The 21,939-nt window shown below is 39.3% G+C and overlaps 2 protein-coding genes across 3 annotated transcripts in view; both read left to right on the forward strand.

Moving 5' to 3' along the window:
* The first annotated feature begins 3,140 nt into the window (after positions 1 to 3,140).
* Positions 3,141 to 8,207, forward strand: ppp6c (protein phosphatase 6, catalytic subunit). Its single transcript, XM_010742254.3, has 7 exons — positions 3,141 to 3,336; positions 4,231 to 4,326; positions 4,450 to 4,515; positions 5,548 to 5,689; positions 5,781 to 5,860; positions 6,769 to 6,978; positions 7,071 to 8,207. The coding sequence occupies exons 1-7, from the start codon at positions 3,262 to 3,264 to the stop codon at positions 7,317 to 7,319; spliced, it is 918 nt and encodes a 305-aa protein (XP_010740556.1). The 5' UTR covers positions 3,141 to 3,261; the 3' UTR covers positions 7,320 to 8,207.
* A 2,076-nt stretch (positions 8,208 to 10,283) lies between these two features.
* Positions 10,284 to 21,939, forward strand: part of scai (suppressor of cancer cell invasion) — a 30,394-nt gene continuing 18,738 nt past the window's right edge. For both annotated transcript variants that reach the window (XR_003463534.1, XM_027286639.1), the window contains exons 1-6: positions 10,284 to 11,184; positions 12,310 to 12,434; positions 18,689 to 18,784; positions 19,180 to 19,266; positions 19,578 to 19,676; positions 20,722 to 20,818. Coding sequence is in view for 1 of the 2 variants with exons in the window: in XM_027286639.1 (XP_027142440.1) it covers positions 12,328 to 12,434; positions 18,689 to 18,784; positions 19,180 to 19,266; positions 19,578 to 19,676; positions 20,722 to 20,818 (486 nt within the window). In the remaining variant the exon portion in view is untranslated. The remainder of the gene's footprint in view (positions 11,185 to 12,309; positions 12,435 to 18,688; positions 18,785 to 19,179; positions 19,267 to 19,577; positions 19,677 to 20,721; positions 20,819 to 21,939) is intronic.

Below are 21,939 nucleotides of genomic sequence, written 5' to 3' on the forward strand. Positions count from 1 at the left end.
TTCTAAATATCTAAAATGTAATTCTAAAATGACATTATTGATGTTGACCCGTAATTGTAACGATATTTATATTATGCAAGAGATTTACAGTTGCCTCCACTAATGCAAAGAGGAGAATATAGGGTATGAGATATATCCAGATGTGTGGTCCATGTGTGCTCTGTGAAAAAATGCAACGAGGTCTCTTATTCACTCATTAAGAGTTTTGAATATATCTTTTTTTAGTATGATCCAAAAAGTGAACAAGGGATAACAATAATAATAATAGTAATAAAGGTTTTTGTGTCTGTCGTTTCAGTTCATCTCCAGTGACAGTAATATGTGGTGTTGTTAAAGAAACTTCCAAAATATAAGTCAAACACTCCTGCATGACCTTTGGGTTTCTAAATGCCAGAAGATGCTTCTCAAGTGAAAAGATGAAATGCTGCTTACCTATACTCACTGAATGAGGGATCTACTGCAGGTTCTGCAGTTGGCAGAGGTTAGTGTTATTCCAGCAAACTGACAACAATACATCTATTAAACACAATCAGAAAGTCATAGTATTACATTTGCTCACTGTATTATTTGTTGTTATGGCACCAGAGAATGTGTGTCATCTTTGTGTTTAATAAAAAAGGAAATCTGATGTGACATGTCAAAACAATCAACGTTTCTCCAAAATAATGAGTTATATTTGTGTTATGAGGAGTCGCATCCTGAATTTGGTTGTAGTTGATATATTACCTTATTATATAATTACATAATTATATATTATATAATTGGGAATTTTCCTAAACACATACAAAAATGTACAACGTACAAATTAATAATTTGCCATTTATTAGACAATGGCTGCATAAAAACCTAGAATATGAGTTATATACTCTGACGACTGGCCGTGAAATGTGTAAAGAATTATGGTTCAAAGTCAGATAAGATGAAGTGCAGGAGGTGTTGTTGGCTTGAAAATGAGTTCAGTTTAACTATATAGATGAGCTGTATGGCAGTGGGCCATGTGTTCGTTGAAGCTTTTATCTCATCCTCAGACTGCACAGTTGGGATTACAGTTGATATGATGCTCATTTAGTTTTATTGCATTCAAGCACATCTGCCATCAATAGTTATTTAACTGACACTTAACACGTTTGGATGTTTCATTCCTCTCCAGCTCAACTTTATCAATTAAGAACAAGAATTCCACAAATGACAGTACGTTATTGAAAGCATATGTGCTCTGTAACCAGAAAAACATCTGCTGATCAAACTGAATTCTTCCTGCAACCAACATCAGCTGTGTGACTCTGCTGTAGGTACAGATGTGTACAGATGTGTGGAACAATTGATTCTGTCTCCTGTTGACTGATATTCAAAACGTGTTGCTCATCTGTCTTTAACATGTCTGCTGCGTCCAGCTCAATGTCTGCAGGGGAAGTCAAATCAGACCAGCTGCTGTGCTGTCTGGACGGCAACACTGTGTGTGAGACAACGCCAGGTTGATAGAAGTGGAAATGTCTGACTGGTAGCTGCAGATTCATGTTGGATAACAGAAACAATTAATCATGCATTGCTTCATACGCTGACAGTTGGATGTCTGAGCTTGGAGACACCTCAGACAGAGTGACAACGCTGTCTAATAACTGGGTGGTGGTGGTGGAGGAGTGTGATGACAGGTTCAGTTGGCACCAGCTACATCTGAGCATAACATATTTACACACACAGGATTCATGTTAAACATTAGAGAACACGGACAAGTATGCAGGGACTAACATGTACTGAATGCTAAAAAAAAGAGAGATTACACTTGGATTACTTCATGTTTATGATATTTTTACAATGGTTTGTCAAAATAAATATAAAATAATCACCAATTTCCCCTAAGATTTTAAAAATTTAAATCAGACTTAATACTTACACAATGTTTTTCCTGTGCTTCACACCATGTGTGTATTCAATAATATGTACAATTATTTCTGTATATATGAAGTGTGTATACAGTGTATACAAGTCAAATCAAATCAAATCAAATCAAATCAATTTTATTTGTATAGCCCAAAGTCACAAAGTCCATTTTCCTCTGAGGCTTTACAATCTGTACAATCTGTGACACCCTCTGTCCTTAGACCCTCGGTTCCAGTGAGGAAAAACTTGCCCACAAAAAACCTTTAACAGGGAAAAAAGGTGGAAGAAACCTCAGGAAGAGCCACAGAGGAGGGATCCCTCTCCCAGGACGGACAGACGTGCAATGGATGTCACGTGTACAGAACAAATCAACACAAACATATTGTACAATTACAATGAATGATAAAATGACAATGAATTACAATGAATGATAAAATGACATTGAATTACAATGACTGATAAAATGACAATGAATTACAATGAATGATAAAATGACAATGAATTACAATGAATGATAAAATGATTACAGTAGCAGTGGAACCTGTGATAGAGATAGAGAGACACAGATGCACAGCAGCAGCAAATCATCAACTAACTATAAACTGTAATGGAGATATGGTAGCAGTAATGACAGTAATAATATGTGTAGTGTATACAGTATCATATCATACTTAATACATTAGCTCAACATGTATCGCCTCTTTCATGTGTATGCTGTGCTGTCAGTTCAGCTTAACATCCCTGGTGGCAGCTCTATCCTGTTGTGTGCTCTGTCCCCTGGTCAGGTTTGCCCTCTGCTGTATGACTACTGGTTATGAAATGCTTCATTTGTGTTTGTTAAACTGCACAAGCGGGTGTTCACATAGAAAATGACCAAACTATAAAAAAACTGAAAAAATAAATATAGAAACAAACAAACATACTTTAAGCAAGACCATGTTTATGATCAAGCAGGTATTGTGAAAAGACACGCCATCAGCAGGGGGCGCTGTTACATTTACTGTGCACACCAAACGCCGTGAAAGAGAGTCAAGTTGGAGGGTGATAGTGCCACTTTGGTGTTTCTTTCAAAATAATGCTTTTTCAAAAAAAAAAACCTACTGGCATTTTAAGAACATTTATCAACATATGGAGCGGTGATAAGATGTGCTGAAAATTTCTTTTGTGTCGCTTACTTGATTTCACTTTGGTGCTCTTCATTACTGGAAGACTCTTTCGTCTTTAAACACTTTTATTTTGAAGGGTGTCACAGGATGTGGTTAGTTGGCTTGACGCCGGTGCTGAAAAGCGAAAAATGAAGGAGCGGTGAGGAGGAAGACGGAAAGGAAACCTGCTCGCTTGCTACTTCTTTAGCAATATTCCGGCCGTATCGCTGTGATAATGGCGCCGTTAGACCTCGATAAGTACGTTGAAATAGCGAGACACTGCAAATATCTACCGGAAAATGATCTAAAGGTGAGTTTGAGGAGCCGACATTAGCGCAGCGTTAGCCTGAGGTTTGTTCGTATGAGTGGAAGCTAACGGGCTAACTACACGAAGTTTGTTCGACGAGCGCGGCTAATAACGTCCACTCCGCTACCAGCGGGAATTATCCATCCGAGCAGAAAACAGTACTGTTATCTGTATGTACATTTGACCTGCGAAAGCGACGGTAGCCGTCACCACAGATGGAAAAATAGACGTAGAGAGGGAAGTCAAAGAGGAAGTTGTAACGCTTGATGCTAACAGCTAACAGCTAACGTAAATACTTGGAGCAGGGAGCCGCTCTAGCTAAACAAACAGTGTCAGCTAGTTTCCTCAGCAGTCTGGTTCACTGGGTACATGGTTACCTGCTGTAGTTGGCGGTCTTCCTCTGACTGAAGATTAATTTACACACAGTAATGTTGGTTTTGAGAGCAGAATCTGTTATAATAAAGCCTCAGAGCCACCTCACCGTGTCTGCTAACCCTAAGATCATTTGATCACACATAACCATCTCTACGGATATCTTCGTATAATAAAGCACTTCGTTTACTGTAAACTAGTTCATATATTGTGTTCTGTTTTGACCCTCCTTAGCCCCTAACCCTGGGTTGACCTAACTCAGCCTTAAGAAATGTATAGAGAACGTTGTATAAAGGGTTTTAGCTCTTTGACTTCAGCATGTCCAGGTTTCTCTCAGGTCACGTTTGTTGGTATGATCAGCATTCCTGAACCTGGCCTGTTACGTAATAGAAACACAAAACAACGTCACCGTGTCCTCTGTATTGTCTGTGTTTAAGATTGAAAAGCTCGCCTACTCCTCCTGTCACAGAGTGAAACTGCTGTTGTGATGCTGACTTGATAACTGTTGCCACGTTTCTTTTTCAGAGATTATGTGATTATGTTTGTGATTTACTGCTGGAAGAATCAAACGTTCAGCCAGTCTCATCTCCTGTTACTGTTTGTGGAGATATTCACGGTCAGGTAGGCCTCGCTGATTTCCTCTTCTAACCCTTCCAAGAATGATATATTCACCTGGTCTGTTATCAGATTTCACATTTTATTCTGTAACCAAAGTTCATGTTGTTTATGTGCTTCTCTGTCTAGTTTTATGATCTTTGTGAGCTCTTCCGAACTGGAGGCCAAGTTCCAGACACAAATTACATTTTCATGGTAAGTTTTAAGTCTTATTCTTCTATCATATTTTGAGTTAGTCATGCTTTATTTTTTATAATGAGTCGATCAATCTCCATGTTGATCTTTAGGACAGAATGCTAATGCAAGGAAAAAGCTCAATGCGAGTAGTCATGAGTCATGTCTTGACTTGAAAAATGTATAGGTATATTTTCCTATAATTGTATGTACAGTATGAGTACTAAACAATAATATATCAGAGAAACACCTGTATGATGAACTTAACCTAGCCATAAAATATCATTATTATACAGAATTGTGTCATAATTAAACCAAGCCCTGCGTTCAACACAGTGGCACAGCACTGGATCTGTGTATGTTTACACTTTAGTTTGGGAAATTCTTTGGAAATTCTTGCAATTCAGTTTATAGTTGCCAGTTATTCTTCCATTTATCATGTCAATGCTACACTAAACTATACTTTTTGGATATCAATGTGGAAAATGTAAAGAAAATGATACAGCCAGTATTAGTACTAGTGTTAGTTTAAAACTAGTTTAAACTAAAATAAAGTTTAAATTCTGTCTCGACTGTATCCCAGGCTCCGACGAACTGCCTAACTACAATGTTTCATAAGTGAATAGCCAACTCGTTGGTTTTTTGATATTTCTGACATCAGCATGCTAATGTTTTTTTTTAGATTTAGCACAAAACCCAAAGAACATCATTAATTTTGCAGATATTTGCTCATGAAGGATGAAGTGAAGTATTAAACAAATGAAAACGTCAACCTGATGATGGTGCTAGAGGAATGGTTAAGAAATATACTGCACATGACAGAGGAATTTATATCTTTGTGTGAACCCATCCCAGCCAACTTTGGTGCATCATTTTACACACCCACCCATCTGAAAGTAGTACAGTTGGGCACAGTTTGGCTCTCTTCCACACAAAGAAAGATTTCTTATACCCCAAAACCTGGCTGATGTATCAAAGAGATGCACTGTATCCTGTAGACAACAGCGTTATGCTTTAAATGAACACACTCATAGTGTCTTCTTCTTCTCATAGGGAGACTTCGTAGATAGAGGATATTATAGCTTGGAAACATTTACACACCTGCTAGCTTTAAAAGCAAAGTGGCCGGATCGCATCACGCTTCTACGTGGAAACCATGAAAGCAGACAAATAACACAAGTGTACGGCTTTTATGGTAGGTACATGCTTCACTGTCAACAGTTTATGTATGCAAATGTTTTCTATCATCAAACTGCATTGTCGTGTTTGTTCTGCTTATTTTCTAGATGAGTGCCAAACAAAGTATGGAAACGCAAATGCCTGGCGGTATTGCACAAAAGTGTTTGACATGCTGACTGTGGCAGCTGTAAGTTCATTGTTCTTTCATGTTCATCATTGATAAGATTTGCAGTCTGTCAGCATCACTTACAAACAGGGAACACTGACAGATTCTGTGTTTTTAGCTGAGCTAATATTCAGTTTAAACATGTGACCAGTTTATTGTGTGGATTGAGCAGCTTTAAAAGTCTTAAATAAATGTTGCAACGCAAAGTAACTTATAAATATTCTTAGTCATGTCTCCATTGACACGTAAGCAAAGAATAAAGTGTTAAATTTGAGGGCTGTGGTGGTTGTGTAACAGTCAAGGTGTGGATCTTTTTTTATTCAAATAGAGCTGAAATTGTACTCTAAACCGCCTGTCTCTGATATTCAAATTTATTTCAAACATACATCAATATAACCATCATTTTATCCATAGATGGTAACCAAAGTCATGGTAACCAAATTAATCTGAGTTAGATGTGCCCTCTTGGAGAAATGGTTAATTCTGCCACAGGGTCAAGGCTGTATTTCCTAAGTACCTCTAGCTGTTATGTTGTTTTTAACAGCAGCTCTCCTGTAGCTTATTGAGCCTCATAGGCAGACCACAGTTTATTATGGTAGCAGAACAAATTCAGGTGGGAATTTGTATTACATTTAAAGAGAATAAACCAGGCCTGCTGGTTAGCCAGCTAATAACATGGCTGTATTCCCATAAGATTTCAGTGGTAGGTATTTTGAGCAGTTGTTATTTACAGGAAGAGTCTCTGCCCAGCTGCAGTCACTGATCTCCTTAAGTAATGTACAGTTTGCAGTATCGGAACAGAATCATTTTGTTTACCCAGTTTTTATCTTCTCATGTTAGGGCTGTCACTTTTGCTAAGTGCTGTCATATAGCGACTCTCTCCTATCCTGAATATCCTGATTTTGACATCTCTTAATCTCTAATCCCAGTTGATAGATGAGCAGGTCCTGTGTGTTCATGGTGGTCTTTCACCTGACATCAAGACTTTGGACCAGATTCGTACCATCGAACGCAACCAGGAGATTCCCCACAAGGGAGCCTTCTGTGATCTTGTGTGGTCAGATCCTGAGGATGTGGACACCTGGGCTATTAGTCCACGAGGTGCTGGCTGGCTGTTTGGCTCCAAGGTTACAAATGAGGTACATTTTGTCAACATTTGAAACAATCAGTGTTAAACTGGGCATTTGACCCGTAGCAGTTGTCTGACATTAATGCTCATGTTTTCTTTTAGTTCGTTCACATCAACAACCTGAAGCTGATCTGCCGTGCACATCAACTGGTTCACGAAGGCTACAAGTTCATGTTCGACGAGAAGCTGGTGACTGTGTGGTCAGCGCCCAACTATTGCTACCGCTGCGGGAACATTGCGTCCATCATGGTCTTCAAGGACGTCAACAGACGAGAGCCCAAGCTGTTCCGCGCCGTCCCCGACTCCGAGCGCGTCATACCTCCCCGAACGACCACCCCCTACTTCCTCTAATGACAAGAGCCAGTTCTGTCTCCTCTCCAACCTCTGGAGACCTCAATTCTCAAACGTATTTGTATGCAACATATTTTAAGAAATTTATCGAAGTAGCATCTCTTTGTGGCCTACAGCATCCTGAGTAACAAAGGGTTTCTACCAAGACTACACTCTGTTTCCAGCACACTCACTGTCGTAAAGGAAAAAAAACATTTTCTTCTGACCCCAATGAGAAACTGATCCTTTTAAAATTTAAAATATTTTATTGATAAGAAAATGTTATATGGCTTAATTTCTGTTATGTATCCCACGAAAGCAAATAAAACATTTAAACTGAGTGGTAGCTGGCAACAATACACATTGAAATAAAGTCATGTACTGTATATTTTTCTTTAAGTATGGTTATAGAAGTTTGATCTTATGGTTGCCTTTTGAAAAAATTAGTCTCTTAGGACGATGATTTGTAGAATTAGGAAATAAACTGTCATAATTGCTCCTGTTGAAACACCTCAGGCGTACAAACCGCTGCTGAGCCCATCCTCCAGACCTCTGCCTTAACGCTTTTATTTTTAAGCCTCTTTTTTTAAGACTTCTTTTTAATTTATTGTTTTTAAGAAGTGTCCCATGTTAGTGCAGACACTCTGTATTCTCATGGCAAACATCCACAAGTGTCGGTCTCAAACTGGCATGTATTTTTGCATTCATCACTGTATCTATCTCATTTGATAGAGAAAGAGTTGTTACTGCAGTGGCTTTTTGAAGCCGTCCCGTTTAAATGCAAAATCATTTCCAGTGCAAGTGCATTTTCTTGAATAGCTCAGCTCAGTAGTAGTATTTGTAGCAGAGAACAGTTCTATTTGATGTTATTCCCCTGTTTTGTAATTTCAATAAAATATTATTCATGAAGTCTTTTGTATAGTGATCACTTCAACCACCAACTCGTTATATTATACTTGTAAACATGTCAGCAAATAACAGAGGATCATTCTGGTGTGGTTACAATGAGCAGGATACGTTCTAGGAGTGGTCCTGCATGGTTCATGTTTTTAACTGGACTGAACAAAAACAAGCTTATGTGGAAGATTGCTTAAGGTGACAAACAAAAGGGAATTCAAGAAAAGCTGCTGACTATCATCGGGGGGGCTGGCTGGAAGCTTTTTTTGGGGGGGATTTTATACAAAACATGATCATCTTGTGTTAAAGATTAAATCTCCCACTCTGACTGACTTCGGAAATCTGTGGTGACTTCTGTGGTGATCATGTTTCAGATGACCACCAAAGAAACATTTCTCCTCTAAACCGTTAATTATCATTTGAATACTACATAACTATATATAAAGTAGTTAGATAGATATTGATTATATATAGATCCTGAGGGAAATTCAAGCATCCTGTAGCAGCATGAGACACAGTAAGCATACAATAAACATGCATAAAGACAGTTAAATATGTGTATAGTGATAGTGACATGTGGAAAGAAGAAATTCAACCTGTGCTAAAATCTTTACAAATAGAAAACTATATAAAAGTAAAAATAGAATTCAAAAATAAAATAAAAATAAGAAATAAACCTGCAAATAGTGATTTAAAAAAACTATATATAATTAACTGAGACTGACACTGAATGAAGATCACAGCATTAGCAGAGTAGTGACAATAACAGAGTGTGCGAGAATAAGATTGTCAGTAGTTTATTGTTCTGTGTGTCCTCCCTGCCCTGATGTAGCTGTTGTACAGTCGGATGGCCAAAGAGTTTTTTAGTCTGTGGGTGGAGCAGGATTAGGACAGCTGTCTGCCACTGAACACGCTCCTCTGCCTGATGAAGGTGTTGTGCAGAGGGTGGTGGGCGTTGTCCAGTATGGACAGCAGTTTGTCTGGGGTCCTTCTCTCTGCCACTGACACCAGAGAGTCCAGCTCTGTTCCTACCACTGAGCCAGCCCTCCTCACCAGTCTGTCCAGTCGAGTGGCGTCCCCCCTGATGGACACAGGTTGGAGATGTGGGTTCTTCCATCTGAAGTCCACCACCATCTCCTTGGTCATGGAGGTGTTCAGCTGCAGATGGTTAGACCTGCACCACCTCACAAAGTCCTCAACTAGGCTCCTGTACTCCCCCTCCCGTCCATCCTTGATGCAGCCAACTATCGCAGTGTCATCTGAGCATTTCTGTATGTGGCAGAGCCCAGAGTTGTATTGTAAGTCAGATGTGTACAAGGTGAAGAGGGCAGGAGAGAGGATGGTCCCCTTTGGTGCTCTGCTGCTGCTGACCACTGGTTTAGCTGGTTTGCTCTCCCAGCATCCCCCTGCTGCTACCCTTCTTCCTGCAGCCTGTGATGGTGTTCATACCATCCCAGACTTCCCTCATGTTATTGTGCTGCGGCTTCTGTTCCACCTTCCTTCTGTACTCCTCCTTCCCCCTGTACGCCTTTTAGCTAGTCTCTGTCACCATCTTTAAATGCTGTTTTCTTCCTGTTCAGGATGTCCTTGACATTTCTGGTGATCCAGGACTTGTTGTTAGGGAAGCAGCTTGGGAGCTAAAAGTAGCTCTATCTCCAACTCTGAATATCAGAAGCAAGAGCAACTTGATTTCATCAAGATCATCCAAAAGATGATTGTACATGTGATTTATAACAATCAGTGATTCCAGTCAAGTTTCTCTATCCTTTCTGCTGAGACTGAGGGAACAGAGAGGAGAGCTGATTGAAGTGTCTTCTTAAATACATTCAGGTACATGTGGCTGTAAAAAAAAACTGTAATTAATTAAAATGAATCCATTTAAAATGAATATGAACAAATTCAATCTGTTACTGCCATTTGTAGACAGCTAATCAAACAAGAAAGACTTTATACTTATACTTCTTTTATACTTTAAGACATGAAGATAAAACATCAGAAATAAACACAATTAATACAGACACAGGATTAATACATTCATTAAGAGTTACAAACCATGAAATCATGAATGAAATAAATCATTCAAACCAACAACCGAGTAGTAATGATGAATAAGACCTGAATTCAAAATAATAATCAAACAGATTAAATAAAATGATCATTATTAATAAGTGAAGAGTGAGCAGACTCAAGAGCAACAAAAGAAGTATTAAAATAATAATTAATATAAGATGAAGATATCACAATGACGGAAATAAAATAAACATTTCAGAATAAATCATAAAATTAAAAAAACAATAAAAATGATGTTCTTTTACATAACATCGGCACAGTTCACCAGTCCAACATGTTTTTATTCTGACACCAGAAGGAACACACTGTGTGGACCTATAAAGAGTTAATAAAAGCTCTCTACACACAGCATTAGGTTGGCAGGTTAATCCACATCAAATATTTTTATGAATGAATATTAGATTTGTGAATGGCTCACAAACAGGAATCCCATTTTATTTGATTCATGTACTGCTGGATTGTTGCTCTGCCAATAAAACTCGGCTGTTGTGTCGTGTTTTGTTGTCGTGTTTTTCACACACTGTCAACTTGACGTGTGTGTCGGCGCCCTGTCAGCTGGCGGAGCTTTTATTTCGACAAGGCTGACCCGGAAGTAGCTAGCAAGTTCGAGTGGAGCGGAGCCAGCGGCTGTCCTCCTCCTGCCTCCTCTCCTGTCTCCTCTCCTGTCTCCTCTCCTGTCTCCTCGTCTGTCACAGGACAACAACCTTTCACAGCGTTTACGCCTCGAGCAGACGTCAGTCAGCGCGTTTCACGGTGCGGGCTGAGGGATGCGGCTCGTCTCACGGTGCTCCAGTGTCTCTTCCACTCCGTGAGATGCCAACAAAGTCGCGCTTCACCGCCACAGCTCGTCGCGGCTCCCGCTCTGCTCTCTGAGAAGCGTCACCGTGATACTGTCCGTTAACGTTAGCCAGCTGTCGAGGTAAGGAGACGGGCTGAGAGGCGCGCGAGCAGCCGCTGCGGCCAGGCTGCGCGTGCTGTCTCTGTCAACTGACACGTATGAGCTAGCACGGGTTGTCTTTGTTATCCGGACATCATTATCCAGATGTGTGTGTGTGTGTGTGTGTGTGTGTGTGTGTGTGTGAGGCTCATAGCGTTACATGCACAGCTGTGTGTGTGTTATAGCTCACGGCCCCATCGCGCTCACGCTCATTAGTAGCTAGTTATGTAGGTTAACGTTAACCGAGTTTATTACGGTTAAGAGAGTTCTATTACAGCTAATTACAGATATTAAATATAGCCATCCATTGAGAAGCAATACACCAGATGCCCCTGAGCTATTCCTCTTGATTTCTGAATGCACATGTGGTGACCTGCTCTTCTTTTACATTCAGTCCGGCGATGCAGGGCTCGTTAGAGTTTTTCCAGTTTCTCCAATCATGGCGTCCTTCAGGTTCATAGAGCTTTCTCCAAACCTGTCATGTCTAAAGACAGATTGAGTCCTGCATGGAAAATGTCTGCATATTGTTCTGTGCAGAATCACTGTCTGAAGGTTCATAGAGGGATGCATTGGTCAGATGTGGTCTACATGACGTACAGCAGCTCAGGTTATCCTGCCTGCCTGACACTGACAGCCCGCTCCACTCCATCATACATCATGTCAGGAGCACACATATTTCCGAGGGCTCGTAGCTATGAAGTGAGTCACTTCCATGGCTGAATCAACTTTGCGAATGATTTTAACAAGGCGCAGCGTTGGCTGAACATTGTGATTAGGCTGTGCGCTGCCTTGACCTGATTGCACATCCATCTTAGCGAATTGGAGGTTGCAGCCACCGTGAGAATGAAATCTGGGACATCCCAGGTCAACCTAAAAAAGGTGACCATGTGACGCGTTTTTTTCCACAGTTTCTTATTTTTGTTCATTCTTAAGTAGGGCAACTCACTTATCTGTAACCAGCAATGCCTGTTGAGGGGCTGCAGTGTGGATATCAACATGTTAGGCATCAGTGGCTTATTATCTGTAACCATTTTAAACTCAGCAGTGTTTCTTTTGAAGGGATCTCTTTGCAGTGTGTGTACAGCATTTCTCCTTGTTTGTAATCAGGTGTAAAACGTTGGTGTCATGACTGGAGCTGAGACCGAGGATGATATTCCAGTAGGTGAAAGGAAAACTGTCACAGATTTCTGCTATCTCCTGGACAAGTCCAAACAACTCTTCAATGGGCTGAGGTCAGTTTGTTTTACTCACTGTCACCTGTCTGCTGGACTACATTTTGTAATCAGCAGTGTTTGAAAGCTACTGTGGAAAGAGTTTTACAAGCGACCAGTGACTTGACACTGGAAGAAGTTGAACTACAGCAGAGCTTCCCGAGGGGAGAAATCTAGTTTGGTTAACTGAAGCTATTTAGAAAAAGTAGTTCAGACTACTTTGTGAAACAAATGAGCAAACTGAGAATGTACATGTGATATGAAATTATAACAATATAGTTTATTGCAAAAAAGTGCCCACTTGTTCACAGGTCATACATTCACAAAAGCATGGGACAGTGTGTCCATCAGTCAGTCCAGGTGTAGGTCTTGTAGCAGGACTACTCTTCTAAAACAGCATGAAACTGTTTCAGGTCAACTTCAGGGTGCTGCTCTGTGTGGCTGCCCATCACTCCACCATCTCTCTCCACATCTCCACCATCTCTATGAGCCCTATGTGTGTGTGTGTGCGTGTGCATGTGTGTGTGTGTGTGTGTGTGTGTGGTTGTATTTTGGGTGCAATGTAAAAAACTTGAGAGAAAAATAGGACTTCCCCCTGAGGGATCAATAAAAAATATATGTTTTATGTTTTATGTATAAAAAATATATAATAATATCAAGTTTAGTTTTACAAATTCAGATTCAAAACATTAATGGTAAAATTATTATTATTATTATTATTATTATTATTATTATTATTATTTGCAGCCTTTATGGTAGAGCACATTTTATCTACAGTTAATATTAACATAAAATGGTTGGAATTAATTGTACAAAATGAATCATAAAATCTTAGGTCTTAACAGACATCAAATGTGATATTAAGTGCTGTTATATTAATAATGTTGCAGTTTACACTGCATTTTTATTTCTGAGAACAAATAGTGTTTGTGTGTATGTGTGCGTCTGTGTCAGTCAGTCAGTCAGGGTATTGTAGAAAGACTGACTCTCTCTCTGTTTTTATGTATTATATGGACCTGGTTGTGACTTCTACCCCTGTAATATGTAATAAGAACACTGATGATAAATACATACACAGTGGAATTTAATCTCCCTTCTTTATTGGATTTAGTGACACTTCACTGTCTTCCTCTGTCAAAAATGTTAAAAACGTATTTATGCAGGATTGACAACGTGTAGCAGCATCACTGACATGAACGGAGTCCGGCTGTTGTCGGCTACTTGGACGACTTTCTCTGATCTGGAAACAGAAACCTCTTTAAATTCTTTGGATTATGCAATTGAAGCAATTATCAGCTGAGTATCACTGACCTATATACGCCATTTATAGACTAATTGCGATTGGCTGTAGATTAATGATGCTCCACTATCGCACAGTTCTTCACTGTTATCTCGCATTTCTATCAGGATGCATCCGCACAGCTCACAGTCTGGGATATCTTATTTGTTATAGCGCTTTAAACTGAATTTTCCAAAAATACAATTATTTACTGACATTTCAAAAGAAATATCTGAGTGTTTCATCCAATGTCTGCATAACTGCTTACTTGGAAGCCTCCTTAGTTAAGAGGAATATATGCCTACGGCTGGATTTTCTGCAAAAACTCAAAGCTAATTACTCAGCTTTGACAGACAGCTGATCAGATCTACTATCGTACTATCTCAAGCCTTGGATGGCATTCATTGATGTGATTCTTTGTGGATTCTCTTCTCTGCTGGCCAAGCTGTACCAATCAGGAGGTGTATTCCTATTCACTATTCCATGAGCTTGATCAGCAGAAATCTTCTTTCAAAGACTTGATTGAGCAACAAGAAAAAAACTTCACGACCTTTGCTCAATTATTTATGGACTAATACTAACTAAAGGGTGGACAATATCATGAAAGATTTACAGGTCTTTGAGATATGTTTTTAGTTCTCATGAAAATATGTATAGAATCTTAACAAAAGACTCTGACCATCATCAGTTCAGGTTGAATATGTACTTTACAAGGGAAAATATGAAAAGCAAGCTAACAGGTCAAGGTCAGTTGTGATGAATAATAATACTGCTCCAGGAAATGAAGACCAAGAGTTAGCTCTGCTGCAGAGAAGTTCATTACAGTTACCATGCTCAGAGATCACCAATGAACAGCACCTCAGGTTAGAGCCCACATCAATGCTTCACAGAGTTCAAGTAGCAGAAACACCTCAACATCAGCTGTTCAGAGGAGACTGTGGGAATCACACCTTCATGGTCGGAATTACTGTAGAAGAAACCACTGAGTGAGACCATGAAGAGGAAGATAACTGCTTGTGCCAAGAAACACAATGCAGTACATTAGTGTGAGACACAGAGAAGATGAACAGATGGTATCTGCATGTGTGGTTCCCACTGTGAGGCATGGAGGAGGTGTGATGATGTGGGAGTGGTTTGGTGGTGACACTGTCATGGCTACCACAGCATTCTGTGGTGACATGTCATCCCACCTGGTTTGCCAAAACAGGCCTCTACGTGAGAGCTATTTTACCAAGGAGAATGTTGGATCAGCTGGTAGTGAACAATAAGCAGCTAACAAGTACTCAGCATATATGAGAACTCCTTCAAGACCGTTTCCATTCCAAGACCATTCCTAACAAAACATGGTCTATGTACAAGGACTCTGACTATAATTAACTCCAGCGAAACAGCTCATTTGTACAGACCAACTGTAGGTAGAAGGTAGGGCTGGTAACATTCCCCAGAAATTGAATTCGAATATTAGTCTTAAAAAATGGTCCGAATATCGAATATATTCGAATATTCTTAATTAATTAATTAATTAATTAATTATTTTCCCCCCGCGGAGAATAGGACTTGTAACAGTATTGTAACAGTACCCCGTTATATCCAACAGAGGGCGTTGCACTGCCAAATGTCAAGAAAAACGACCAGTGGTAGTCAAACGCTGATTTATTTTCGGTCTTCAAACTAAATCCAAGCGTCATGTTCAACATGTTACATTTAGTGTAACTTCAGTGCAATTTATGCAAAACTGTACTGCTCATCGGGATCACTGGTGTGTAGCCTGCTCTTCATTGAGGTGGGGAGCGGGATGGGGTGCTTCCTTGTTGTGTCACGTGACTGCAGATAGCTAGCCTACAGGTCAGTAAGGGACGCACCATGGGACACAACGGAGGAGAATCAATGCGCGCGCTGCCCTGAGCAAATAGTAAATATTCGAATATTCATTTTTACGTTCGAATATACATATTTTTATCATATTCGAATAATATTCGAAATTCGAATATTAGTTTACCAGTCCTAGTAGAAGGCGGATTCACGTTTTCTTTTACCAATCATCTCGACTTTAATTAAAATTTGTGCTACATTTGGGTGGAAACTTGACTCCTGTTTTTAGATTTCATTCATGTAACACAGTTTGTTGTTGATATATAGGCTGACTGATTTATCAGTAAAGATGTGCACTATATCTACACTGCCTATGGTTCAAGATGAGTGCTGGCTTCAAAAAAATTAATGTGTAGCTTACTGACATCTAAAAACTAAATGTGTGAGAGTGTTAATATAAATATATTTAATAATAATTAATTTAATTTAAAACTATTGAAAATCCGGTTAGTCTACCATTAATCTCTGTAAACAGATATCTGTGTAGGAATGCAGAATCTGTTGGTAAGGGAACAAGAAGTGGTGGTCTCCATTTATAGTCCATTTGACCAATCACATTTGAGTGGGCTTTTGTTACATGCAGGTAAATAGTTCATGTGGAGAAAAAAGAGGCGGCGCACATTGGCCAAAATGCAATCTGGGAACCTATCGGCTGTCAGCTTTTTATCACCTGCAGAGAGCTCTTTGCATGTTCTTTGGTAGCTTAAGGAAAGCTCAGTTTTTAATATGATTGTTTCCTTCAGGTGAAAATGCTCAGTTTTGCTGCTGACATAAGAATAGTCTGAGATTTTGAGAAAGCAGAAAAATGCTTCTCTCTAGAGCACAGTGGGGAACGGTGTTAGCTCACCTGATGCCTGTAGAATAAATAACAGGTCTGTTTGTTTTTTAAGAAGGTTACCTGCTTCTCCAAAAATCTAACAGGATGTTTTTTTTATTCAAGCCGAGATCAAGTCCTCAGATTGACTCCAAACTCAGACCTCAGTTTATGCAGTGTTTTGGATGTTTTTGTTGTGATATCGTTACAGCAAATGTCACAATAAGCTCAGAAAGACTGTAGAGTGCAAACGGACAAACCGGCCATCTGGAGGAGCAGGAACTGGTGAACCTGTCATCTGGTGGTGAGCCAAGCAGGACAGTACTGACAGAGGGAAAGAAAAGGGCCCGGCTTCTGAGCTGGACTGATGGACGGATGCATACAATGATTCAATGATTAGATGGATCTCTTTACACTGTAACCTTGCTGTCAGAGTGACACACTGAGTTCTTGGTGTATGAGAAGTGATGCTGCGTCCTTGTCATATTTGAATCACTGCCATAAAGACTTGATCATGAACTCAAAAGACCCATTTTAAAGAACAATCCAGACTCCATTAATGAAACAGTTCTGAAATTTCATTTCATTTTGAAGTAGTCACTAAAATGACTTTAATAATTGGTAGAAGAACAATGAATGGTATAATCTCTTGTATTATTGTGCCTTGTGGATTTGATTTGTCGATCAACAGAAAGTATATTTATTTATGACAGAATGTTGATAATGTGTGGATCCAGCTTCTTACATGTGTGAATTCACTGCTTTTCTTTATTTGATCTCATTGTGATCTGACTGTCTTTGAGTTTGTTCACACATTTAAACTGGAATCATGGAAACTTCAGGATTTGTTAAAAATCAGTATGCTTTGTCACACATTTACCTTTAATCATATGTCCATTAGTTGTGCGGCCCTAATAAAACAAACACCGTAAAAGAGATAATAGATTACTCAAAGCTCAAAATGTTTGAGTTGCAGCTGTAATATAAAAAAAATCTTTCATGGAGGTATTATGGTTCTGAGATCTGAATAACTTTTAATTTTAACCTTGATGGCAGCTATAATGCACATTCTTATAACAACTATGTATCAAATAACTATTATCAGCTGAATCAACAGAGCTTTATAGCCAGTTTCAGCTCATTGTCCAGTGTCTGACCCACAACTTTTGTGTTGATTCACTGCTCTCAGTGTCGTTTACAGCCACAGCAGGCAGCTGAAAAAGCCTGTGTGGTAAACGTAGGGCAGCATTTAGCAGCTAAAGAGACAGATCTATGAGGCGAGACAAACATGACTAACAATGAATGATAATGTAACTGTTTGATGTGTAAATAAGATCTATTTATTAATATTTGTACACCAGGGCAGCAGTGTTTTTTTTGTTTGTTTTATCAGGGCTGCTCAACTAATTGAAATATCATTGAAGCTGCATTATGGCCAAATGCAATATCCAAATCACAGAAGCTATCATTTTTTAATAAAGGTAAATTCAATTTAATTCACCTCAATTTATATAGTGCCAATAAGTATGTAACAAAACAGCATTATATTTTTTCACTATACTATAGACACCTATCTTTCATTGTTTTGTATTTCAGAGACAATTGTGAAATAAGTCCATGACATGTTCTTCATGACTTCAGGTTCAAGGTCGTTTGGCCCGCACCAACGTTCAGTTGACAGCTCTCACACCAGCCCAAATGAACTTTTTATTTATTGATTATTTTTTTTCAGCTACACTGAATACAAAATGTATAATAAAAGTGGCACTGCTCTCTCTTTGTAACCTTTTGATCCGTTCTTGTCAGACCAGCTGAGCAACATCTTTTCTCATGTATGCAGTCCATTCTCCTCAGTGTTGTCCCCTGTTTCAGTCCTCAGATAATGAGTTTAGTTCTTCCATTGAGTAAATTTCACTGTCCGGCACTTGGAAGGTCACATTTCAGCCTTTCTTTCAGTATGTTGTAGTATGCTGATTTTGTAGAGTGATGAATCCCAGGTACACATTCCAGGGGTCTCCGGGAACCTTGAAGCATAAAATCCCCTCAACAATCTGAATAACTCCCAGAATGTTTGTTTTTTCATACGTGAACAGAAAATATGTGGGTGATTGGCATTCAGCTGCCCTCGCCGTCTCCAGCACTGCTGCTGTTTACCTGATTGCTAAGTGAATTTTGAGGTGTGTGTGTGTGTGTGTGTGTGTGTGTGTGTGTGTGTGTGTGTGTGTGTGTGTGTGTGTGTGTGTGTGTGAGAGAGAGAGACTGTTTTTGTTATCTCTCCTCCTCTGACCTTCATTGTGCTCTTTGCTGCAGAGACCTTCCTCAGTATGGACACAAGCAGTGGCAGTCCTACTTTGGACGGACTTTTGATGTCTACACAAAGCTGTGGAAGTTTCAGCAGCAGCACAGGTTATTTCCATCTCTTCTTTCAGGTCACGCTGTTTTCCAAGTTAGAATAGGTGGATGCAGAGTGCCATGTTTCAAGCTCTACGTGGTACAGGGTTGAATCGCCTATGAAATCATGAGCTCAGCTCAATCAGCTCATGAATTCATTCAGCACCAAGAACGAGGAAAAATATTGAGTTTGGATGCAATTCTTCCATGTAGTTATTTAAAACTCTAGTTTGCTTACAGCACTGTTGTCAGACAGCTTGTCAGGACCAGTGTTCCAATAACATATGGTGCAAATATACGTAAATGGGGCCAAGTTCGTGTGTGAGTGCGTGTCAGTGTCATTTAACAGATGATCTGTCACACTTTTCATTGTTTAGTGCTCAGTATTGCATGTTTTTGTTTATTGACAGGCAGGTTCTGGACACTCGGTATGGCTTGAAGAGATGGCAGATTGGGGAAGTTGCATCCAAAATTGGACAGCTCTACTACCACTACTAGTAAGTATAATTATGTCACAATCACGCAGATCGTAGTTCATCAATCTAAAGATGTGACTGTGAGCATTAATTAATATTAAGACTGACCTGACTATACAAATAGGGCAGAGTGTGTAAGCAGAAAACTCCTCAGTGCATGTTAAAAGCAGCGTGTGGCTCACCTGTGTGATGTAATGTTAACTTCGGATGCTACATTTGATCAATTCGTTGGTGTAATGGAATCAAAAGTTCAGAGGTTTGTTAAAATGTTCTGAATGTGCAGAAACACCAGAGGTAATAATCCACTGTCCACTTTCTAATCTCGTCGACAGCCTTCGTACCTCAGAAACAAGTTACCTGAATGAGGCCTTTTCATTCTACTCAGCCATCCGCCAGCGCTCCTACTACTTCCAGGTCAACAAAGAAGACAGGTACCTTTTATTCAAATATTGTGTATATAAATAAATATTATGCCTTTGCCCTCTTGGTATATAATACATTGCCTCGACATAATTTTGTTTTTTAAGATTTATTTTATTTTGTGCTGTTTTATAAATTGAGCCAAATGTCACTTTTCTCATCATCATCCACAGATAGATGAACATGGACGGATATGTGCAGTCAATTTAAACTTTAGAGTAGACTTGTCTAGTTTGGCCCTGGTGGAAATGGTGCATTTGCTGGAGACTGCTGTTATCAGCACTATATATATATAATAATATATATATATTATATATATATATATATATATATTATATAATATATATATATATAATATATATATATTAACATGATATATATTAACATGATATATATCAGAAACAGGTTTATGTAGGTTTACATCAAAACAAGTACCAAAAGATATAAATATATATACAATATGTTTTTAAAATGAAAAGAGCTGTACATTTCAACATAAGATATGATAATAAACAGATAATAGATAGAAATTATGCAAGATATTTTTAAAATGTCCAAAAGATGGTATCAATCCACATTTGGTCAGTATCTGTGGTTATGTGAAGAAAACCCTAAGTAAGAAAAACACAGAGACAGCTGCTTGTGAATCCAAACTCTGTTTACTTACCAACTTCACAGTTTTTTTTATAGCCATTCTTACGTCACTGTTATACAAGCAAACAACCAACAACAACCAAATATGGAACCAAACATCCCATGTGTGTGCCTAGGCAGCTCTGTGTGTGCTTCTGTTATATTATGTATAAAAGTATATATGCATCACTCAGAACATGACAGTGGCAGCAGGATGGTGTGTGTGGAACTGAGTCAAAATAAACAAAAAAGTGTGTGTGTTCAGTGTTGACATTAAGAAAGTTATGTTAATGTCTCAACCACAGACACTGGCATAAAAAACTGAGATGGTAATTTATATGCACAGACCATTCTCAGCAGTAGACTACAATGTGGATTTATTTAACTTCACAAGTTTGTTTTGTCTTCTCTTGTCTTCATCAGACCAGAATTAGTAGTGAAGAAGCTTCGATATTACGCTCGCTACATAGTCGTGTGTTTACTGTTGAACAAGATGGACCTAGTCAAAGTGTTGGTAAAGGTATGGAAGCACACACACACACACCACACACACACACTGGGTATTACATGTTGCATTCACAGCATTAATTTCATTGTCTCACTATGGAATAAGGAAGCACCGCTAAACCTGCCATTCTTTCTGACAGACCACCACCTCCCACATAAAATGCTTCAGATCCAGAAAAGATTTCCCTGCACTTCAACAAACATTCATCAAACACTCTTACAGCCACAGAGGGACCGGGTGGAGGATTCTCTTTCTGTCTATAGTGTAGTAGTTGCTCTCCTTATGGGCCAGGCCCACGGGGTGAGCCGCTTTGTATGGAGCCTTTTAAGGGGTCAGTAAGTTTCCCTAACTTGGAAAATACACCACAGGGTTGTAATGGTGTAATTCATGGTGTAGTGCATACATCAGTTTTAGGGTCACAGTTCAGTACATTTGTGGTACATTAGGATAAACAAAAGAAATACAGAAGAGAAAGGTTGTTCATGTTGGCTTAGTTTCCATAATTATCACACCAGGGTGCTCCTAATTAGCATAAATCTTACTGTAGAAATTAGAGCACCTCACCCACCTACCAAAAATGAACCATTAAGACAAATGAAGCATATTTCTAATGAATTTAAATGGACCATTAGAGCAATCGCTTGAGCTCTTTTCAGGCCTGGAGGTCTGTCCAACGGTGCACAGAGCAGCTGCTGGGCAGTGGATAATTCCTGTACAACTGCAGCTGTAATACATACCTTCAGCTGATTGTTGGTGTTGAGACAAACCAACTTCTCTGCCAGCACACACAGTTTTCTTGTGAAAAACCACTCCAGTGTAGTGTGTCCAGTGTGGAAACCAGACACAGGGGGCTGCATCCAGCTCTGGTTTCTTATGTGTGTTTACCAATGACACGTGGTTTAGCTGACAGATGTGTAGGTGTGTGTAGGGATGCAACAATTATAGATTCAGATGGTGTGATTATCTCTCTAAAAGGCAGGGTTTCACAATTATTGAGTGTGCGTGCAAGGCGCACACTATATGTTATCCACCGCGTTTATTATTAAGCTTATTCTTCCGCCCTTTTTTGTCACGCTACTCCTCCCAGAGTTTTTGTCTCACATACACAAAACAGGTATCAAAACGACCGGCTC

This window comes from Larimichthys crocea, chromosome I (assembly GCF_000972845.2).
Source record: "Larimichthys crocea isolate SSNF chromosome I, L_crocea_2.0, whole genome shotgun sequence".
NCBI classification, from domain to species: domain Eukaryota; kingdom Metazoa; phylum Chordata; class Actinopteri; family Sciaenidae; genus Larimichthys; species Larimichthys crocea.

Bases quoted from the DNA above. Each gene is read 5' to 3' on its own strand.
- ppp6c (XM_010742254.3), top strand. From the start codon at position 3,262: ATGGCGCCGTTAGACCTCGATAAGTACGTTGAAATAGCGAGACACTGC. The intron at 4,327-4,449 runs GTAGGCCTCGCT...TTCTCTGTCTAG, and splicing joins GTGGAGATATTCACGGTCAG to TTTTATGATCTTTGTGAGCT. The intron at 6,979-7,070 runs GTACATTTTGTC...GTTTTCTTTTAG, and splicing joins GCTCCAAGGTTACAAATGAG to TTCGTTCACATCAACAACCT.